The following is an 18,272-nucleotide window of genomic DNA, read 5'->3' on the forward strand; positions in this document are numbered from 1 at the left end:
GCAATAAAAAAAGAATAATGCAAATATTAAATTTGATACTTTATTTATTTTTGTTAAGTTTTCATGTTTTTGCGTAAATTTCTCACAACAACTATTGTACAACTACGTTAATGTAATGCTGTAGGATACCCCAAGAACGAGATGTTCGGTGTTTTTTTGGTACAGTTGTACAACATTTATTAGTTAATAGCCTCTCTCTGCGCTTCTCAGTTCCACAAAAACCAAAAGCTACCAAATGGAAATTCTTTGATGATGTCGACGATGTTCATCGTGTAAACCTACAGCTAAATATAGTTAGATATCGTGTATTTCGGGCATTCAAATACAGACAATACATTTATCGAATATTATAATATATACATATATAGGTTTAAATTGTTTTTCTCATTTTTTGGTGTTCATGTCTTTTTAACTCAGTTCTTTGCGCAACTTTCGGTGCTTTTCATGCTTTTGGGATAACATTATTGAATACACAATTGCACAATTGCAGATATTTCATAGGATAAACAGGCAGATGATATACTATAAGTATGATCTGTATAAAGACGCGACAAATATAGGAATGCATTTGAAAAGTGTGTGAGCGCTAAGTAAAGTAAATGTTGAATTTATTTCCTCGTGTTGGAGTATCAGTAAGAGTATCATCAATATCGGTGAGGCATTCGAACTCCGATTGTGTATCATTATCTTTTAAGTTCATCTTCCTATTTGCTTGTATTTGTACTGGTATGGAAAATATATTCTGATGTAACTGTAACGGCTACTAAAAACACGAACAACAAACAAATATTTTTGTATAACTCTGCTAATCAACAAACTGAACTTAGGCCTCCTCGCACTCATCCTCCTCGTTCTGCACGAACAGCCGATGATTGCGTGCCTCCAGTATAGACCATACCACGAGGGGCGTACAGCCCAAGGCCATGCAGGAGCCCATGCAATAGAAACAGATCTCATAGTCCCCGGACAGATCCCTCAGCAGACCTGCCAACGGCGGCACCGATATGGCCCCTATGCTCTGGAACATGCGCACCAAGCCGTAGCTGGAGCTAATACGATCCGTCCCAAAGACATCTGCCAGCAGCACGGGCATCAGCACATACCAGCTGCCCAGGCATAGTCCATATACTGCCGCTGATAGACCCACCAGCACCAGGGTCCTGGCAAAGGGTATTGTCAGAACGGCCAGGCCAGCGCCCAGGATGCTAGAATAGAAATGTGAAACTAACTTAATTTTAAAATTGAATGAGTATGTCAATTAAATAGGATAGATATTATAATAGATACATAGATAGAATATATACAATAAAAAAACATATTCTTCAACATCAGAATCCAATATGTGATTTAGGTATATATGGTTTTACTTTAACCGACTTACCATAGTGTATAGGTCTTCTTACGGTCAAAGAGCTGCAGATCTGATAGCCAGCCTAGGCCCAGGCGTCCACACAGATCCAGCACAGCGCTGATGGCCACCAAATACCCCGCTTCGCTTTTATTGTAGCCTAGAAAAAGAAGTAGAGTCTATTATATCTAAATATTATATGGTAATTGTAAATTACTGAAGCCCTATACTTTCATAGTTGTTGTAGTCTACTACAGATAGACTTTGACTTTGTAAAAATTATTGTATAATCAAAGAACACGTTGCTTAGGCTCGCATATCTTCAATCAAACTCAATCACATACCTATATACAGATACAAATGTATGTTTTCTATTCCTTAATTTATCTATATCGAATTTAAGAGACATTTTTATTATCACCATTACTATCGCAATTGCTTTCTTCATCATTCTATAATTATTTAGCAAAGATTATTCTTGGCTTTAACATACGATTCGGCTCTACTCGTACTACAACCCAGATATGATTTACGAATGAAGTTAGCTTGAAGAGTGATTGACCCACCGATAGATATGACGTGCGCGGGCAGATAGTAGAGCATGTAGGGACAGCCGACAGACATGAGTGTTACGGATAGGCACATCAGTATGAACCGGGGCTCCTGCAGCAGACTGATGTCCAGGTACATCTCAATGCGTGCGCAGCAGCTGCGCTTCAGCTGGCGCTCGTCATCGTCATCCTCGTCGATGGCGTCATTGTCATCGTCGTCGTCGTCAAAGACGGCCGCGGACTCCAGGAGCTGGGAGTCCAGAATGCTGCCATCCGATGGCTGTTGCTTCAGCTCGCTGAGGTTGCTCACGGGCGTGGGTATCTCCATGCTTTTGCTGAGACCGCGGCTGACCACGCTCGGTGGGGAGAGCGGCTTCTCGAGATGGGCATGGATCTTGCTGATGGTCTCGTCATTGGCAAAGACGTTGCGACGTCGCCGACTGCCGCGATTCGAGTCGGTGCCTGAGTGCTTGCGATAGACCCAAGTGGAGTCTGTGCTCAGATCCTCCACGGAGTGCAGTAGGCCGGAACTGCGCACCTTCTTCATGGGCTTTATAAAGGTGGTTTCGCCAATGATGTCCTTCACCTCATCATCGCTCTCCTGCGCCGACTTGTCTTGAGCTGGCGAGCAATGAACAACTGCAGCATGAATTGCTTTGGCCTATGCCCAGTAACTCACCTGGCTGCTTGCTGGCGTAGTAGTTCAGATGATTCTTGCACTCCTCGAGGAACAAATGCTCTATGAACTTGTCGTTGAGCTCATCGGCGCCCACCTCACAGGTGCCCAAGTACGTGGACGTCGTCAGCATGCCCGTAGTGCTGGGATTGATGTCATCACTGTTGGGCTTGCCAGCCGCATCCTGCGCCTGCGCCTGCGCCTGCACCTGTGCCTGCTCGGCATAGTCGCTCAGCGGTCGGTACAGAGTCGCCGAGACACACACGTGCAGCATGCAGCCGCCCAGTATGAGTATCGTGCCATGGAATCCGCAGCTCTCCGCCAGGTGCTTTATCAATATGGGTAGCACGAAGCTGCCCGCCGCCGTGCCCGACACACAGATCCCGTTTGCCAGGGCGCGGTGCTTGTCAAAGTACTGCGAGACAATCACAATGCCTGGGGTCGTGGAGAGACCACCGCCAATTCCTAGAACGTATAGTACATACTAAGTTTCTTAATTACCTCGGTAATTGTAATAGATAATTATTGAAGATTATTCATTAAAGTTACTTGAAAAATACAAAACAAATATGGGAATCGGTTAACTATTTGGATTGGATGGAAGAGTTACTTTGATACCTATCTAAATATGCGTATCTGAATATCTAGTAATAGGATCTAATTATTACATATGTAAAGTACTCCGTTAGATAAGTAATTGTATCAATCGAGTTTAATTACTTAAGTAATTGAATGTATGGTAGCTGGAAATTACCATATCTCAGAAAACTACAGCTTATTTAACTTGAAGTTCCGATTATATTGTCGGGCTGACGATTTTTCTCAAATACATAGCGTTGATATATCTCATATAGGGATGGAGTAAGACTCCGTTCGATATTTTAGACTGTATCTAAGGAGTGGCTTAAATGATATAGGCACAATTACAGTACAAAATGCTTTTTATTTAGTTTTACAGTTCGAAATACTAAAGAATTTCCTAACGAATTAAGTGAATCTAAAGAATTTCCTAACGAATTAAGTGAATCTAAACGTTGGAGTATTCATTAGTCGTTGTAGTCAAGTAGTTGAGATCTCTCTCGCTTATTCTCTTACCTGTAAGAATGCCAAAGGTGAGGAGCAGGTGCAGCAGGCTGGTGGCGAAATAGCTGAGCACCATGCCCAGAGAGCAAAAGATGCCGCCCACAAAGACAACGGAGCGGCAGGAGAAGCGCTGGCAGAGCGCGCTCGAGAGCGGTGCGAGGACGAGGCAGAGCGCTGAGAGGATGGCTGGTATCCAGGAGGCCACAGTGGCCGTGGAGCTGGGAAAGGTTTCCATGATCTCTACATAGAGCACGCCATACGACTTGACCAGTCCGGCGACCCAGAACTGCACGGAGAAGGCGCCGAAGACAATGAACCAGCCGTAGCCACCGTCCGGTGGCTCCGCAGCGCAGCCGCCGCCGCTCTCTGTAGTGCTGGTGGATGAGTCGCGATCCTTGGCCAGCTGCCTGCTGCGACGAGCGGACGGTCGCTCCAGCTCCTTGGCGCGCTTCAGGCATTTGCTGCGAGCCGTACCCGAGGATAACTGCTGCTTGCGGCTGCTGCGCAACTCGTTCGATTTGGCTATCAACGGGCGAGCCGTTATGCTGGACACGGTCAACAGGTTCTCATTGTCGTCCTCTTCCAGCTCGGGGATCTGGTGCTCCAGCAGGCTGGCTTGCAGCGTGCGCGGACAGCAGGGCGCATCCAAGCTGAGCGTGGCAGGTCGCAGCGCTGGCGAGGCGCACGGCGAGGGCGACGGCACGCACAGCGCCTCCATTTGCTTGACGTCCAGCTGGGCCAGGGCCACAGTGGGCAGCGGTGCAGGTGGCGCGGACACAACCGAGAACAGTGATCCGCTTGGGGCCTGGCCGGCAGCGCCGCAGTCAGCATCGCCGTCTCCGCATTGCCCCGCCCTGTCGTTGAGAACGAGCCCTCCCGACTCGTACTGGACTCGACCAGCTGGGTCCGGTTCACTCGCGCAGTACACCGATCCCCGTGAACCCTGCAACACAGACACGGGACTCAAATCAATTTTGTGCAAATCAAGTCCATTTCAAGCAATCAAGAACGTAACTTAGATCCTTAGCTTTATCATACTTAAATTAATACCCTTCCGGCACGCAAACTGCAGCTTGAGTACGGGCAGGCATACGATATCGCCGCATGGCTCTCGAATGTTAGTCCACATATTAGCTTTTCATTTGATTAACTCTCCGATTACCTTGTTTCTCCATAAATAGTATTCGATAGTTTCTGCCAACCATTGCCAAGGCCATACAAAATCAAGATATGGCATTTCTTTAAAAGTATACCGTCCTCCTTCTCTTCGTTCGATACCACTAAAGGTAGAGACTTGAAGCCTCTGCTCAGCTCTGAGCTTAACTGTTAACATATTTCCAGTAGGGGCGTAGCAACTTGAGAAATACTATAAGCTTTAGCTCTAAAGGTGTAGGAGATATAATTCAATAACTAGCTTTCGATAAGGGTTTTGATCGATAATAAAATATCGGGAGTGGTTATCGATATATAAAGAAAAACTTGATATGCGCGTGATATACACGGACCTAGGAAAAAAAATTTCAAAACTCTCTAGCTCTCATATCTTCTGAGATCGACGCGTTCATACATACGGACGGACGGACGGACAGACAGACGGACAGACAGACGGACAGGGCCAAATTGACTCAGCTCGTCGCCCTGATCAAGAATATATATACTTTGTGGGGTCTGCCACGCCTCCTTCTGCCTGTTACATACTTTTAACAAAACCATTATACCCTGATTTCCCATTGAAAATGGGTTCAGGGTATAAAAATATGTTGTAAATATACTTATATAATATACATACGTCCAAACAAGTCGGAATAAATAAAGAATTTCCAAAGAAAATGGAGAAATAATATTCAACTCAATATGTAGGCATCGTCTTAAAATGATATATTGAAATTATATTTTATTTCATTAAAAGGCGTGAAAATAATGAAAAATGTATTTGAAGGCTCATATGCATATCCACTATTTGGTGCACTCAATGGGTGAATGGTCAAGTAATACCAATTTGTCTCTGTACGCCTATTTGTATGACCGCAAGGCCTTGTGTCACAGCTATCTATTATATTAAATCTATCTAGAATCATTGAATAGCTGCTACCGCCAATTGCTAATTGCAGTGTTATAAACTCCACTTTAATTACTACTGGATATATGCTGAATATGATATATATGTAAGTATATAAGTGATGCTTGTCTCGAGCTAGAATGAATTTGACGAACTTAGCTCTGGTTGATTTTCTAGGGCGTTGTTTGGATACCCAATGGACGTAGATCCAAAATGTATATCCATATCGTATCGCCATATATAACATGTATAATTTAATAATAGATTTTGTATGAATACCGACATTCAATTACATTTCAATATTAATATCAATGATAAATAAAGTAAACAATTTTTGTTGTAAGAATAGAATCATTTTTATTAGTTTTTATTAACTCAAAACCCCGTAAATAAAATTGTAATGCGATTACTAATTAAACTTTAATTTGTTTCGTATTTAATGCACGATGACTCAGCACTTAAATGCACGCCATAAATTATCCCTTAATTGGCTTGATCCTTTGGCAAACAAACCCGTCAACAAGAAGCAACCCGCACACACACAGACACGTACAGACACACCTGTCATTGCCCTTGGCTACGTCTTTGCCATACATATTTTATTGTAATTATCCGCAACAACAAATATTTGATATTTGTTGTTGTTGCTGCTGCTGCTGTAAAAGTAAGTTTTTTGTTAAATCGATGCTCGTCTGTTGTTGTTACTCACTAGCTCCGCCCACAACGGCCACAGCCCTCCTTAGATATCGTCATCCGCATGCTGCATGAGCTGGCATGACGTTTAGTTATTTTCCGTTTTCCCATTTGCTTTTCAGGTTTTCCCCACAGTTTTCCCCAATTCCCCGTTGCCAGTTGCAAGTTTTCAGGGTCAAATGCACGTTAGGGGGAAGTCGTGGGAGTCTCTCTGGCAAACATCTGATAAGAAATAAGCCCAACTAATTCAACAAACTAAAATTGGCGACTCTGGGTCTCAGTTGAGGAATTTGTCTATAAAATGTTTTCTCTTCCATGTTGCATATAGAAAATATTTTTGATAGCACAATATTTTTATAGTCATCTTTTAGGCAAAAATTATAATATGAATTATTATCTTATGGAGAGCTCTATATATACAATTAAACATACAAACTTAATTGATTACAGACAGGCAAAACAATAACAATTATTATTATATGTATGTACATAATACATACAATAATAATATTATTATATGTGCATGAATATAATATATGAACTGGTCGCTTTTTCGGCGAGTACATATGTAAACTGGTTTTGATGTACTCCAACAATTATTTTCGATAAGAGCTTTAAAGCTCACGACTTGTAGATGAAATATTTATGTGTGTACATATATTTGTGCTTTTCTCTCTCGACAGCAATTTGTTTTTGCATTTATTTAGTTGTTCTCTAAATTGCCAGGGATATTTATCAAAATTGGGGAATTTCCGTTTTCCTCTAATATAACCAACAATTACTTTGTTTCCAATATCATGTTTCAATTTGAAAATTTAATTTATTCCTATTGTAAGTGCAGCACATGTGATTGTCAATAAATCAATAAAATTGGCTTTCTAATGTCAGACACGTCTCAGACTGAAATGCATATTTAGCGCCGGATCACAACATGTGACTCCGTGGCGCAACGGTAGCGCGTCTGACTCCAGATCAGAAGGTTGCGTGTTCAAATCACGTCGGGGTCAACTTAGTAAAAACTTTTTATTTCATTTTTAAAATTATTTCAAAAGTTTTAGACTGTTTCTAGCCGGTTTCTTCAGTTTTTTTGCCTTAAACCTAAACCTTTAAAATGTGAACAGATATTCCATATTCTATTCACTTTTTGATCAGAAGTCTTGCTTGAGTCTAACTTCATATAGAAATAACAATATGGCACAACTGCACTCCATAATGAGTAACTAAATTAAATGCTATTAAAAGATTTAGTAGAGTCTTTTAGCAATCATTCGCATAGCTAAGCAGCTGTCGCCTACGTTTAATGAAGTCAGATGCTCACGCCTAATGCGTTGCATAAGCAATCGGTTTGGGACGCATTGAGTATACGACAGCGCGCTCAAATGAAGGCATCAAATGTGGTTTTGCTTTGCTTCTAATTGAAGTCGACTGCAAGGCGCGTGCCCCGTATCGGGTGACTCATCGCAGTGGCATGTCAATGGGCGTCAACGCCCCCCAATGGTGGCATGCCACATGTTGATGGTGCTAGAGAATATGCCCTGCATGCTGGAAAACATGCAATCGATGGCGAGCTGCCTGCTAATGAGCCAAGCCCTGCAGGCAACGTGTGGCAACATTGTGTGGTAGCATCCACGCCCTTTGACCTTGCCAGATGTCAAAGCTTTATCCCCTTTGTTGTACGCTGAGCCTGAGCTGTCGCCTGTCAGCAGGAATTTGGCTTAAATTGCCAGGAAGCGCACAGTGCATGGGCATGGCCAGTGGGAGTGATAGTGGGACGAGTAGGCGTGGTTGTGGGAGTGGACGAGGGCCTGGCGCCACGCGCTCGGGTTCCGTTCAAGTGGCAATGTTGTGTTACATTTTCAATTTCGCAACAACTCAAGGACCTGACGCAATCTAATGAAATGAAAGAATCTTGGGCTAGGATGGACGGGCGGCAGGTTGGGTGCTTGAGTGGCTCGGTGGTTGGGTCGTTGAGCAGTTGGTTGCCTTGTCAATTAGCGCGTGTAAAGAGATTTGCTAGGGCTTAACTTGTTGCAAGTCGAGGGCTTCTACAGAATTGTCATTGATATGGATTGAAATCTGTACAAAATAGGTGGTCTCAATATAAACCAAGGATTTGAGTGAAAAGTATCGTGGGAAATGTTGCTTATTATTTGACCTACATTTCAGGATAAGGCAAGTTTAAAAAAAATACAATTTATATTTCTTTAGTCTTAAACAATCACCACATTATTAGTTTCACTTACTTGAAAATAGTATTGAGATTTCCATGTATATATTCTGTATAAGTTTCATACAGACATCATGAAAATCAAGTATTGTATGATAGTTCTAGTCGAGACTGCTCGACTAGCTTCCCTGAACCCGATATCCAGATTATAAAGAAAATCGAACTTTAATAAAACTGCCTGCAGAATAATAAATATGTGTATAGATGATGAATACAATGCCGAAGTTTTTTTCGGATATTATTTTTCTTCAACTTTAGGTACAACTTATCCACATAACAAATTTTTATAATGTAGGCAAATTTAAATTAATAATTTATTATTTAAGTTTTCAGAATTCCTAGGGACTTCAACCAGCCAGATAAACTTGACTAGTTGATAGAAAATGTAGGAACGTGACTATGTAGTTGGTAGTAGGTGGTAAAGGCTGAGGAGAAATTTGAAATCTCAAAATTATATTTCAAGATCCAGATCGGTAAAGAACTGACACAGTAACACTAACACTAAATTAATCTTATGAATGAGTACGTACCAACGGTTTTATTTGATAACAACGAGCGATACGATTTTGATTTATCCACTAGCTAAAAAAAGCTTAAAAAAAAACTCTATATCTACATATATTAAACCGTTTTGAAAATGTTTTTCAACTGAGATCATTTTATAATTTGCTGCCTCGCATTGCCATTGCTATTGCTTCTTCCCCTAGTTCGAGATTGCAAAAAGGATTTTAGAACGTTCCCTTTACTTTTGTTCACTGTTTTGTGGTCTGTTCTTTTTGACACTTTCGGCACCCGCTGCGCCCCCGCCTCCTGCCCATACATTTCATTGTCGGACATGTGTTGGATCCGGCTTTGACCCACTATCCAGCCCTTCGCATTGGCTATCCATTGTTTACGCGCACTCGAGTGATTCGATGGGCGGGGCCAGGCGCATGCTCACCAAATTCTACAATGCCTGCCAAGCGACCTCAAACTACCTCAATGTGTTTGCGCTTGGCCCGAGCTCACTGCACGGCCTCTGACCACATAAGTTAGGCGCGTTTCTTGACCTCAGGTGCCACTAGGTGTGTGACGATATTCCAATTGGAATGTAAACACGTTTCGACTGTGAGCTAATGCTCAGTAAAGAGCCCAGGGCTCGCTCACCTGTAAATGCCAGTCGCGCTGCAGGGATGACATGCTCGTCCTTTGCGGTATGTGAGGCGCCTTCGCTGGTGTATCTCTTGTTGCTCGCGTTGTTGTTGTTGTTGCTTGGGGCGTTGTTGTTGTGCACTCAAATGCATTGGTTTAGCTCGATAGGGCCACACGCGGACAGCACAAAGGAGCACAGCTACAGCTGCAGCTGCAGCAAAAGAAGAAGCAGAAGCAGGAGCAACGGCAACGGCGACGGCGACGGCGACGGCAGCGGCACGGCCAAAGCCAAGGGTTGGCCCAATTTTCGGAATGATAACGGCTAGCGCACACGGCGTATGCGTGATGGACGAGGTGTGCTGGCTTATGCTTTGGCACTGGATTCCTGTACAACGACTAGTTGTTTATTTAGCTATTATCAATATCAGTGTTTCGTTTGATTTGTATTGCATTTAAGGCTTTGCAGGAACTTGCGTCAGTTGAAGGTTTATTCCGCTTAAAGACGCATTTGCGTCATTTTGTCGTGTGCTAATGCCAGTTGCCAGTTGCCAGTTGCCAGTTGCTGTTCCTGTTTCCGCTGCTGCACAGACACACGAACACGCGCAAGCACACTAAAGTACTCACACTCACACACACACACACTGTCAGTGTCAGTGTCTCTTGGTGGACTCAACAAACTAGAGTTTCTGCTACAAATCGATAAAAAACATTTCTATTGTTGCACATCACCCGATCGCCCGGAATGCACTCGGTAATTGAGTTACAGTGAAGTGCATCAGTCTGTTGCCAGGAATTCAAGTAAAATTTGGGCTGCACGCTTTTCGAACTAATTTCATTTATTGTTCCGTCTGATCCTTGACTAGGTATATCTGTGACAACTTTTCTGCGATTCTCTGTTCCTTTTCTATTGGGTTCGATGTGCTCGGCTCACTGCTCGGCGTAATACTGTTTCGCCGTGCGTCCTCTCGATGCCTTTGAATCGATTCCACTCAAAGCAGGGCACGCGCCGAACTCAACTCCAACACGGACTGTGGACTGCGGTCTGTGGTCTGTGGTGAGCTTGAGGTGAATTACGTGGCAGTACGAGTGACGAGTGAGCGGGATAGCAGTGCCCGGGCTGCGTGCGAGTGCGACAGAGTTGATTCGTTGTATTTCCATTTTGTTTTGCTCAGCATTTTTGGCCGCTTAGGTCAGGAACTCCCGGAAAGCTGAAAGGCCAGAATACTCGAAGTGGGCATTTCGGCTTTCGCTCTGCGCTTCTCCTTGAGGAGCTTTAGGAACATGTTCAACACAAATAGCCACATTGCAATGGCTGGAAGCATGATATTATATGGGATGCTGCCTTGGGTACATTAGGTTTAAAACTTTACATACATATCATCATGGATGTCATAATGCTCCAGACCATTTCCAGAACATGTAGGAACACTACGTTGAAGTTCATAATGGTGAGGGGCAAACAGGTCATCCAGGGTATCAGAAAATTATTTTTCATCTGCAAAGAGCACTCACATTTCGAATTACATTCCATTTAGCAGAGACCGATATTACTTGCCTTACCAGCTTAGCGCCAATTATTAAAAGAATGCAGGAGACGACGTGCACGAGCGTAAAACTAAATAGTATAATGTTGGCATACTCCGCCTTATGGGCAATGTAAGACCTTAACTCAACATAAATGCAAAATGTGCATACCGTTAGACATATAATTCCAAAAGATATATTAATATATTTCAAATTTTGTAGGCTTGTCATATTTTTCAACGAAACCAAAAGGGGCACTAAGACTACTAGTAAAAAGTGCCCCAACCTTATAGATAGAATACTGAAGTGGCAAGGGCTACCACCCATTGCACCCACTGAAAAACTCTAACAATGTTATTTGGCTACTACAGTAAATTCATAAAAAATATGGTAATGCTAACGCATTGTCTATAGAGACATAACACCCATAATAGATCATTAGATAGATATTCTTTTCTATAGAGACTATCTCTTCTGTTTTCTGTCCTTAAAAACAAGAACTGAACTTATGATTTACGTAAAATATATAGAAATTTAAGATTTGGTGATTTTCGTGTTTACAGTTATGACGATCGAAATGTCTGACTTATCAAAGCTGTTCCAAATGTGAGTCGAGATGATGCGTGACTTGAGTATATTCCAGGGACCGTAACAATTATAGTTTTTATAGCAAAAAAAAAAAAAAAAAAAATAATAATTATTATTATTTTATGATAAATTAAAAGCCCAAGCATATAATAAATTATATATGTATATATACATGTACATATTTACATACGTATTATACATCAAATGAAAGGTATTAATGCGTAGATCATATATATACAAAAATATATGATCTAGCTCCTTTAGTTCAAGAGATATTTCAATTCAATTTTTATTTTCAATTTTTATAATAAAAGTTAAGGCATAACTCTTATTTTAAATTTTTATATAAAAATTGTTCTGTAATAATTATTTTAGATTTTTATCATAAAAATCAATTTTAATAATTAAATATAATTTTTTAAGGAAAAATTTCAAATAAATGTTTATCCTTTTTTTGAACTCGCCATAAAAGAAATCCTTATGTGTGTTTTCCTTTCTCTTCTTGGGTTTTTTTTTTTTTTTTTTTTTTTTTGACCCTCAATTTTGTTAAATGCATAACTCTTATTTGCGATCCCTGGTATATTCAGTTTAAGTTTGTTAAATTCTAACTATGTGTAATTTCATTTGAACCTAGAAGCTACAAAATCTCTTAAGACCAAAATTGATAGTATGAATTTTTATTTAATTTTATTTTAAGTAAAAAGGTTACATTTATATCGATATTCTATTTTTACAAGCGGTTTTGTGTTCTTATACTACCCAATTATTTTATTTACAATTTATTGTAGTTTTCATTAAGTAATCAACTGTAATTCCCATCCTGCTGTCTAGGAAGCAGCTCAATTCCTCATTTACTCAATACACACACATCAACTCCGACTTTAAACTGTACGAGCGTTGTTCAGAAAGTTTCCAGACATGAGGAAAACATATATACATTCAGATACATATATACTTTATATCTTATTTAGCTTTGCTTCTGTCTACTTTTGAAGATAAGCTAGGAAAGGCTCTAAACCACACGCGTATTTACAGTCTTTATATTTACGAGAATTTCAAATGGGCGCCTCAGCCGGAACAGCCGCGGCATCCGCAGTGGACGCATTCCACTATGCGTCCCTCCTCCAGCTTTGACTTGGGCACGCGGCAGATGCAGTTCGTGCCGAAATTCGTATCACGAGTCTGAATGCACCGCAGGCAGCAGAGGTTTTCGTAGCCCGACTTCTTCCACTTGGCTATCAAGTTGGCATCGGCGATCTTCTCCTTCAGGCAGTAATCGTATAGTTCACGACTGATAGCCTTGCGGCGATAGTAGAGATCGTAGATATAACGCGTCTTCTGGTGATGTATCTTGAAGATCGGCCAAAGTGATTCCGTAATGCGTTTGCCCTCGTGCGGTTCCGTTTCAGCCTCGCGCATTTTCTGCTCCAGCTCTTCCAGTGTGGGTTCAATAAGTTCCCAGCCATCTGGTGGGGGTTTACGACTACGACGCACTTTCGGCATTATTTACTTTATGATAATATGCGAAATTTTATTAATTGTGGAATTAAGTCAACGGGAAGACGCTTGTTTCTTGCACGCACATATTAAAGTATGGCAACGCTCTGGTATAAGTGGTATTTATGAAAAAAGGTTGTTCAGTGTGGGGAAATTGTGTCGTCATGCACCCGCCGTCAAGTTCAGCTGTTGGTAACAGTATTAAATAAAATTATATGGCGGTCGAACAATAATAAATCAAAAAGACATTAAATAAAGTTTCATAAGGTTTCTTTGCAAATAATAACAGTGGTATTAAGAGAAGTTTCACTATTGAATAACCTCTTCCGCTTACTGTTACCTGGGAAGCGCTGTGGATCTCTGCAAAATGTAAAGCGAGTTGGCAGCCCGGTAGCTGCACAGTCAGCTGTTCGGCATATTGTTCAGTTAGGCCATAAAATAATCAACAACAAAATTAAATGACAATAACAATGTGCGTCGCTTGAGGTTTAGCACTAAGTCAACACAAAAAACTTGCGCACAATGGATCCCATAATATTCTTCACAGTGCTGACGATTTTATATGGCGTCATGTACTTTTTCGATCGCTTTTTCAAGGTGTGCTTGATGGAATCAAACGAATAAATTGTCGCATCGAATTTAATTATTAAAAACTTCCTGCAGAGCTGCATGCACTATCCATACGACGCCTTTCTGCGCAACACAGGACTGAATATCAACTTCATGAGCCTTCACTGGCACTCCAATGCCAGCACCTTCAATCGGATGCTGATTCGCTGGGGCTCCGCAGCCGGCAAGAGCTGCACGAGAAGCTTTCTGGTCAAGTGCTTCAATGTAGGCGTCCTGCTATCCTTCCTCCTGCTGCCCATTGGCATAATACTGCTCATCATTACCATATTCAATGGCAGTGATGGCGGAGCACCAGCTGCTGCTGGAGGTGCGGTAGCAGCCACATCAACAGTCGCCACGGCGACGGTCCAGCTGGAAATTCTATTGCCCGGAGTCAATCTGCCACTTCAAGAGATCGGCTATTATATAGCCACATTGGTGCTCTGCACACTGCTTCACGAAATGGGCCATGCGTTCGCCGCCGTGCTGGAGGACGTGCCAGTTACGGGCTTCGGCTTCAGGGTGAGATAAGGAGGAATCCAAAAAGTTGTTAAATAACATTTGCATGTTCGCAGATCTACTTTTGCCTGCCGCTGGCCTATACGGAGCTCTCGCATGATCATCTGAACAGCTTGCGCTGGTTTCGCAAGCTGCGCATCCTTTGCGCCGGCATTTGGAACAACTTTGTGTTCGCCTGCGTCTGCTATCTGTTCATCTCGACGCTGGGCATGATCATGTCGCCCTTCTACCAATACAACGAGCACGTGATAGTCACAGAGCTGACGACCAAATCGCCTCTGCGGGGCGATCGCGGCCTGCAGGTGCAGAACGTGATCACTCAGCTGAACGACTGCCCCGTCAGCAACGAGGACAGCTGGCTGGGTTGCCTGCAGCAGGCGCAGCAGCAGCGCCTGGGCTACTGCATTAGCTCCGACTTCATACGGCTCAATGACGAGAGCATCGACATAGCCCATCACAATGCGGAGGGCCGGCTGCAGTGCTGTGACGAGCGCAATCCCAATGTCAGCTGCTTCGAGTACATCGAGGACGCCACTGTGGATGCGCCCGCTGAGATACCGCAGCACGTGTGCCTGCCCATGCGGCGCACGCTGGAGGACTCGAGCGGCTATTGCAGAGCAGGGTCGTGTGCCCAGGGATACTGTCTGCGGCCCATGCTGCACAATACAACGAGGATTCTGGTGTTTAAGAGGCAGAGTCTGGACCACGAGGCACTGCCACCCGTGATGTATGTGGGCCAGCCACGTGATGTGTTGCGGTCGGTGCGCGTTTCGGCCTTTGTGCCCCGCTATAAACAGATCAGTTCCGCTTGGCCCGATGCCCTTTCGCTGCTGCTGAGGTACAATGTGGTTTTCAGCATTGGACTCGCCTTGATCAATGCCATTCCCTGCTTTGGCTTCGACGGCGCTCACATAACCAGCACCGTGATACACAGCTTTCTGGTGGGGCGAGTCGAGGAGCACGCCAAACGGGATCTCATCTCGCTTATCATCACCAGCGTCGGCTCCCTGCTTTTCGGACTGGCTCTGCTGAAGGTCGCCTGGCTGAGTCTGCTGCGCCCGCTGCTGTAAATCGCTCGGTTCAGTCCTCACTCATCCTAGTTAACATCTACCAAACTGCTAGACTGCTTTTCTCTACACAGCCACGGAAACAGACACAGACTTTGCTGTAGCGCCTCAAAGGTCTTTCTCTTTAGCTTTATTTATTTATTATCGTGTTTTATGTCTCTGTAATTCGATTGCAGCAGTCAAGTTTGTGAAGCTCAAATAAAAGATGCAAGCATTTTTCTCACTTAACGTTCGTGCCGCTCAGTTGGAGGCTGGTCTGCAGCTCCGTCAGGCTGCGTCTGGCGCTCTGCATCAGCATTTTGATCGCCACCTCGTCGCTCTGGTTGCGATTCGCCTGGAAGTCGTGGCGGGCCCAGGCTCTGAGCTCTTGTCGGCTATGCTGGTCCGGCACCAGCCGTGTGGTGCGCCAAATTTCTCTGTACAGCTTCAGCACCTCCTGGCGCAGCATGAACTGGGTGAATGAGAAATTTGAAAAGGCTAAAATACAGGTGCCATCCGTCACTTACCTGTTTTAAGCTAAGGGCTGCTTTTGGCAGTTTTGACATTTTATCATTTTATATGTGTTTACTTATTTTATATTTGAAAACTTTTATAATTTATTCCTTCTCACTTTTCAGTTTTTGATTACGTTTCTGCTATTCGCGTGCACTTGAAACAGCTGATGCGAACAGCTGTTTCCAGTTCTACCCACAGCTGATTCTCTTTGAGTTTAAGAGCATGCGCTCTCGCAACATTTAAGAGTTTGGCTGCACAAAGCAGAAACGAAATGTGTGTTGGCAGAAAATATGCAATATGCACATACATACATACGTATTCAGATTAATAAAATATGCAAAGTTACACAATGTATAAATTTAATAATGTGATTATTTTATTCTTTTAACAAATTAACACACGTTTGCTTTAATTTGTAGTGCTTTAATTTTTAATTATGTTAATTTAAGTTAATTTAACTATTATAAGGCACTCAAAATAATATGGATTAAAAAAATATATGGATTTAAAATTGAAAAAAAAAAAAAAATTAAAAAGTTTGGCTCACAGTTGACCCCGACGTGATTTGAACACGCAACCTTCTGATCTGGAGTCAGACGCGCTACCGTTGCGCCACGGAGTCACATGAATCGATCTTGACTAAATGCCAACATAAACTGTTCTCATTAAACAGCGCATGCTTGTTCTATGCGAAAATGATTAACCGAACCAAAATAGAATTCGAAAAACAAAGCAAAAAAGAAAAGAAACAGCAAAAACATTTTGTATTTATAATTTCATTGACATAGACTGAAAAAAAAACAAAAAACAATCAAATACTTAAATGCATTTTTCAACGGCTGTCACAAAATGCGTTAGTCAGCATTTATGCATAGAACACATAAAATGAGGATTCAATTTGGCACATGGATCGAAAGTGTACATGTCATATTTAAGGATACGTACATACATGCAAGTAAATATGTATGCATGTATTTAATCAAATAAATTGTTGAAATGCTTAATTTATCTTCTGTTGCATTGTTTGTTCATTGCGCGCCCATTATGATTGACACGGCAGCTGCTTTGAATTATTTTTATGCTCATGATCTCTGCTGTTGTTGCTGCTGTTGATTATAGTGATGTACCATTCGAACAAGTCATTTAGTTATTTCTTTTGTTTTTCATAGAGCGGATGGTGATGCATGCAGCATGCCCAAGAACAGACGACAGACAGCCAAGTTAGCCACAGCCAAGTGGACTGTCTTGGCCAATTTATGTTCTGTTCTTGCGCCAGTTCCAGGTACCATAACTTAAAGGGCGCCGACGACTGGCACCACTTTATATATCTAAATATATGTATGTATGTATGTGTGTGTGTACGACATGTAGTTGTTACGAGCTGCCTACTTAATGCATTATTGTTGACAATCGCCGCAGGGCACGATTGGCAGCTGTTTTCATGCTTTACATTGCCATCAACCTGTCCCGTTACCAATATTGGCAGCTAGATCTTAACTGTTGAGCCATCTCTGTGAGGCTCGGAGTGTTCTACAATTTTGATAATGAATCATCTAAACAAATATGAACTTTGCACAAGTCTGAAATGGCTTTTTATCTTCTAATTTCTATAATCTATGACAGCTTGATCTGTTTAGCTCAAAGAGATTTTTCGAATTACTTGAATTTCTTCACATTAATTTTGAATTTGAAATTAGCTGTTTCAAGTGCGTTTATGTCAGTGCAGCTAGAAGAAATTTGCAAATAAATTAAATCAAATTAGACATAACACAATAATAAATTTTCTAAAACGAACAAAATCAAAATATATATAAATATTTAAACAGTTGTACATATATATATATAAAGATATATCCGAATCGAGCAGGTAAGCAGCCACACGATGCAATTTATTTTTAACTCGCTCTAAGTTGCATCCACTACAGCTCTGAGAGATGGCAAAAGACAGAGAGACGAATAGCAGCGAGAGATACGGATGCATCGAAAGAGAAAGAGTGAAATAAACTGAGACTATTTCGTTTTCGTTTTCGTTTTCATGAGACGGAAAATTCTTCCTAGCATTACTTTGACTCATCAGAGTCAGCAGCTATGTGGAATGATAGTGTGGGCCTAGAGGAGGGGAGAGGGCCCTTGGGCGCTTGGGGACGCTCTACATTCAATACGTCATCAACAACAGCCACTCGAACTGGGGAGTCGTCGTCGCCT

General features: G+C 42.2%; 3 protein-coding genes, 2 non-coding genes and 1 pseudogene across 9 annotated transcripts; 2 read left to right on the forward strand and 4 right to left on the reverse strand.

The window, feature by feature from the left end:
* Positions 1 to 26: 26 nt before the first annotated feature.
* Positions 27 to 11,593, reverse strand: Sln (monocarboxylic acid transporter silnoon). 2 transcript variants are annotated; one of them, XM_018013061.2, is made up of 8 exons: positions 11,329 to 11,593; positions 11,143 to 11,263; positions 9,784 to 11,080; positions 3,671 to 4,601; positions 2,579 to 3,040; positions 1,915 to 2,520; positions 1,382 to 1,508; positions 27 to 1,205 (listed from the first exon to the last, which is right to left on the reverse strand). In XM_018013061.2, exons 3-8 carry the CDS (start codon positions 9,814 to 9,816, stop codon positions 824 to 826), a joined length of 2,541 nt encoding a protein of 846 aa, XP_017868550.1. In that variant the 5' UTR covers positions 9,817 to 11,080; positions 11,143 to 11,263; positions 11,329 to 11,593; the 3' UTR covers positions 27 to 823. The 2 variants fall into 2 exon arrangements, with proteins under 2 accessions (XP_017868550.1, XP_089327741.1); XM_089471615.1 differs by having other exon boundaries at positions 11,324 to 11,593.
* On the forward strand, positions 7,346 to 7,417 carry TRNAW-CCA (transfer RNA tryptophan (anticodon CCA)). Its single transcript has one exon. It is a non-coding gene; the product is annotated as a tRNA-Trp (tRNA).
* Positions 11,594 to 12,541: 948 nt separating the features above from the next.
* LOC108617353 (protein BUD31 homolog pseudogene) lies at positions 12,542 to 13,859 on the reverse strand (annotated as a pseudogene). Its single transcript, XR_016270572.1, has 2 exons — positions 13,718 to 13,859; positions 12,542 to 13,563 (listed from the first exon to the last, which is right to left on the reverse strand). The product of XR_016270572.1 is annotated as a protein BUD31 homolog pseudogene (transcript).
* On the forward strand, positions 13,836 to 15,800 carry S2P (membrane-bound transcription factor site-2 protease). The gene is made up of 3 exons (XM_018013135.2): positions 13,836 to 13,974; positions 14,041 to 14,508; positions 14,562 to 15,800. The coding sequence occupies exons 1-3, from the start codon at positions 13,900 to 13,902 to the stop codon at positions 15,573 to 15,575; spliced, it is 1,557 nt and encodes a 518-aa protein (XP_017868624.1). The 5' UTR covers positions 13,836 to 13,899; the 3' UTR covers positions 15,576 to 15,800.
* On the reverse strand, positions 15,667 to 16,692 carry LOC108617354 (LYR motif-containing protein 2). 3 transcript variants are annotated; one of them, XM_089471636.1, is made up of 3 exons: positions 16,079 to 16,692; positions 15,797 to 16,008; positions 15,667 to 15,731 (listed from the first exon to the last, which is right to left on the reverse strand). In XM_089471636.1, the coding sequence occupies exons 1-3, from the start codon at positions 16,115 to 16,117 to the stop codon at positions 15,707 to 15,709; spliced, it is 276 nt and encodes a 91-aa protein (XP_089327762.1). In that variant the 5' UTR covers positions 16,118 to 16,692; the 3' UTR covers positions 15,667 to 15,706. The 3 variants fall into 3 exon arrangements, with proteins under 3 accessions (XP_089327762.1, XP_089327761.1, XP_017868626.1); XM_089471635.1 differs by having other exon boundaries at positions 15,797 to 16,023; positions 16,079 to 16,627; XM_018013137.2 differs by having other exon boundaries at positions 15,667 to 16,023; positions 16,079 to 16,436.
* TRNAW-CCA (transfer RNA tryptophan (anticodon CCA)) lies at positions 16,618 to 16,689 on the reverse strand. Its single transcript has one exon. It is a non-coding gene; the product is annotated as a tRNA-Trp (tRNA).
* Positions 16,693 to 18,272: the final 1,580 nt, after the last annotated feature.

Source organism: Drosophila arizonae, chromosome 5 (assembly GCF_054131065.1).
Source record: "Drosophila arizonae isolate 15081-1271.41 chromosome 5, UAZ_ARI_1.0, whole genome shotgun sequence".
Lineage (NCBI taxonomy): Eukaryota > Metazoa > Arthropoda > Insecta > Diptera > Drosophilidae > Drosophila > Drosophila arizonae.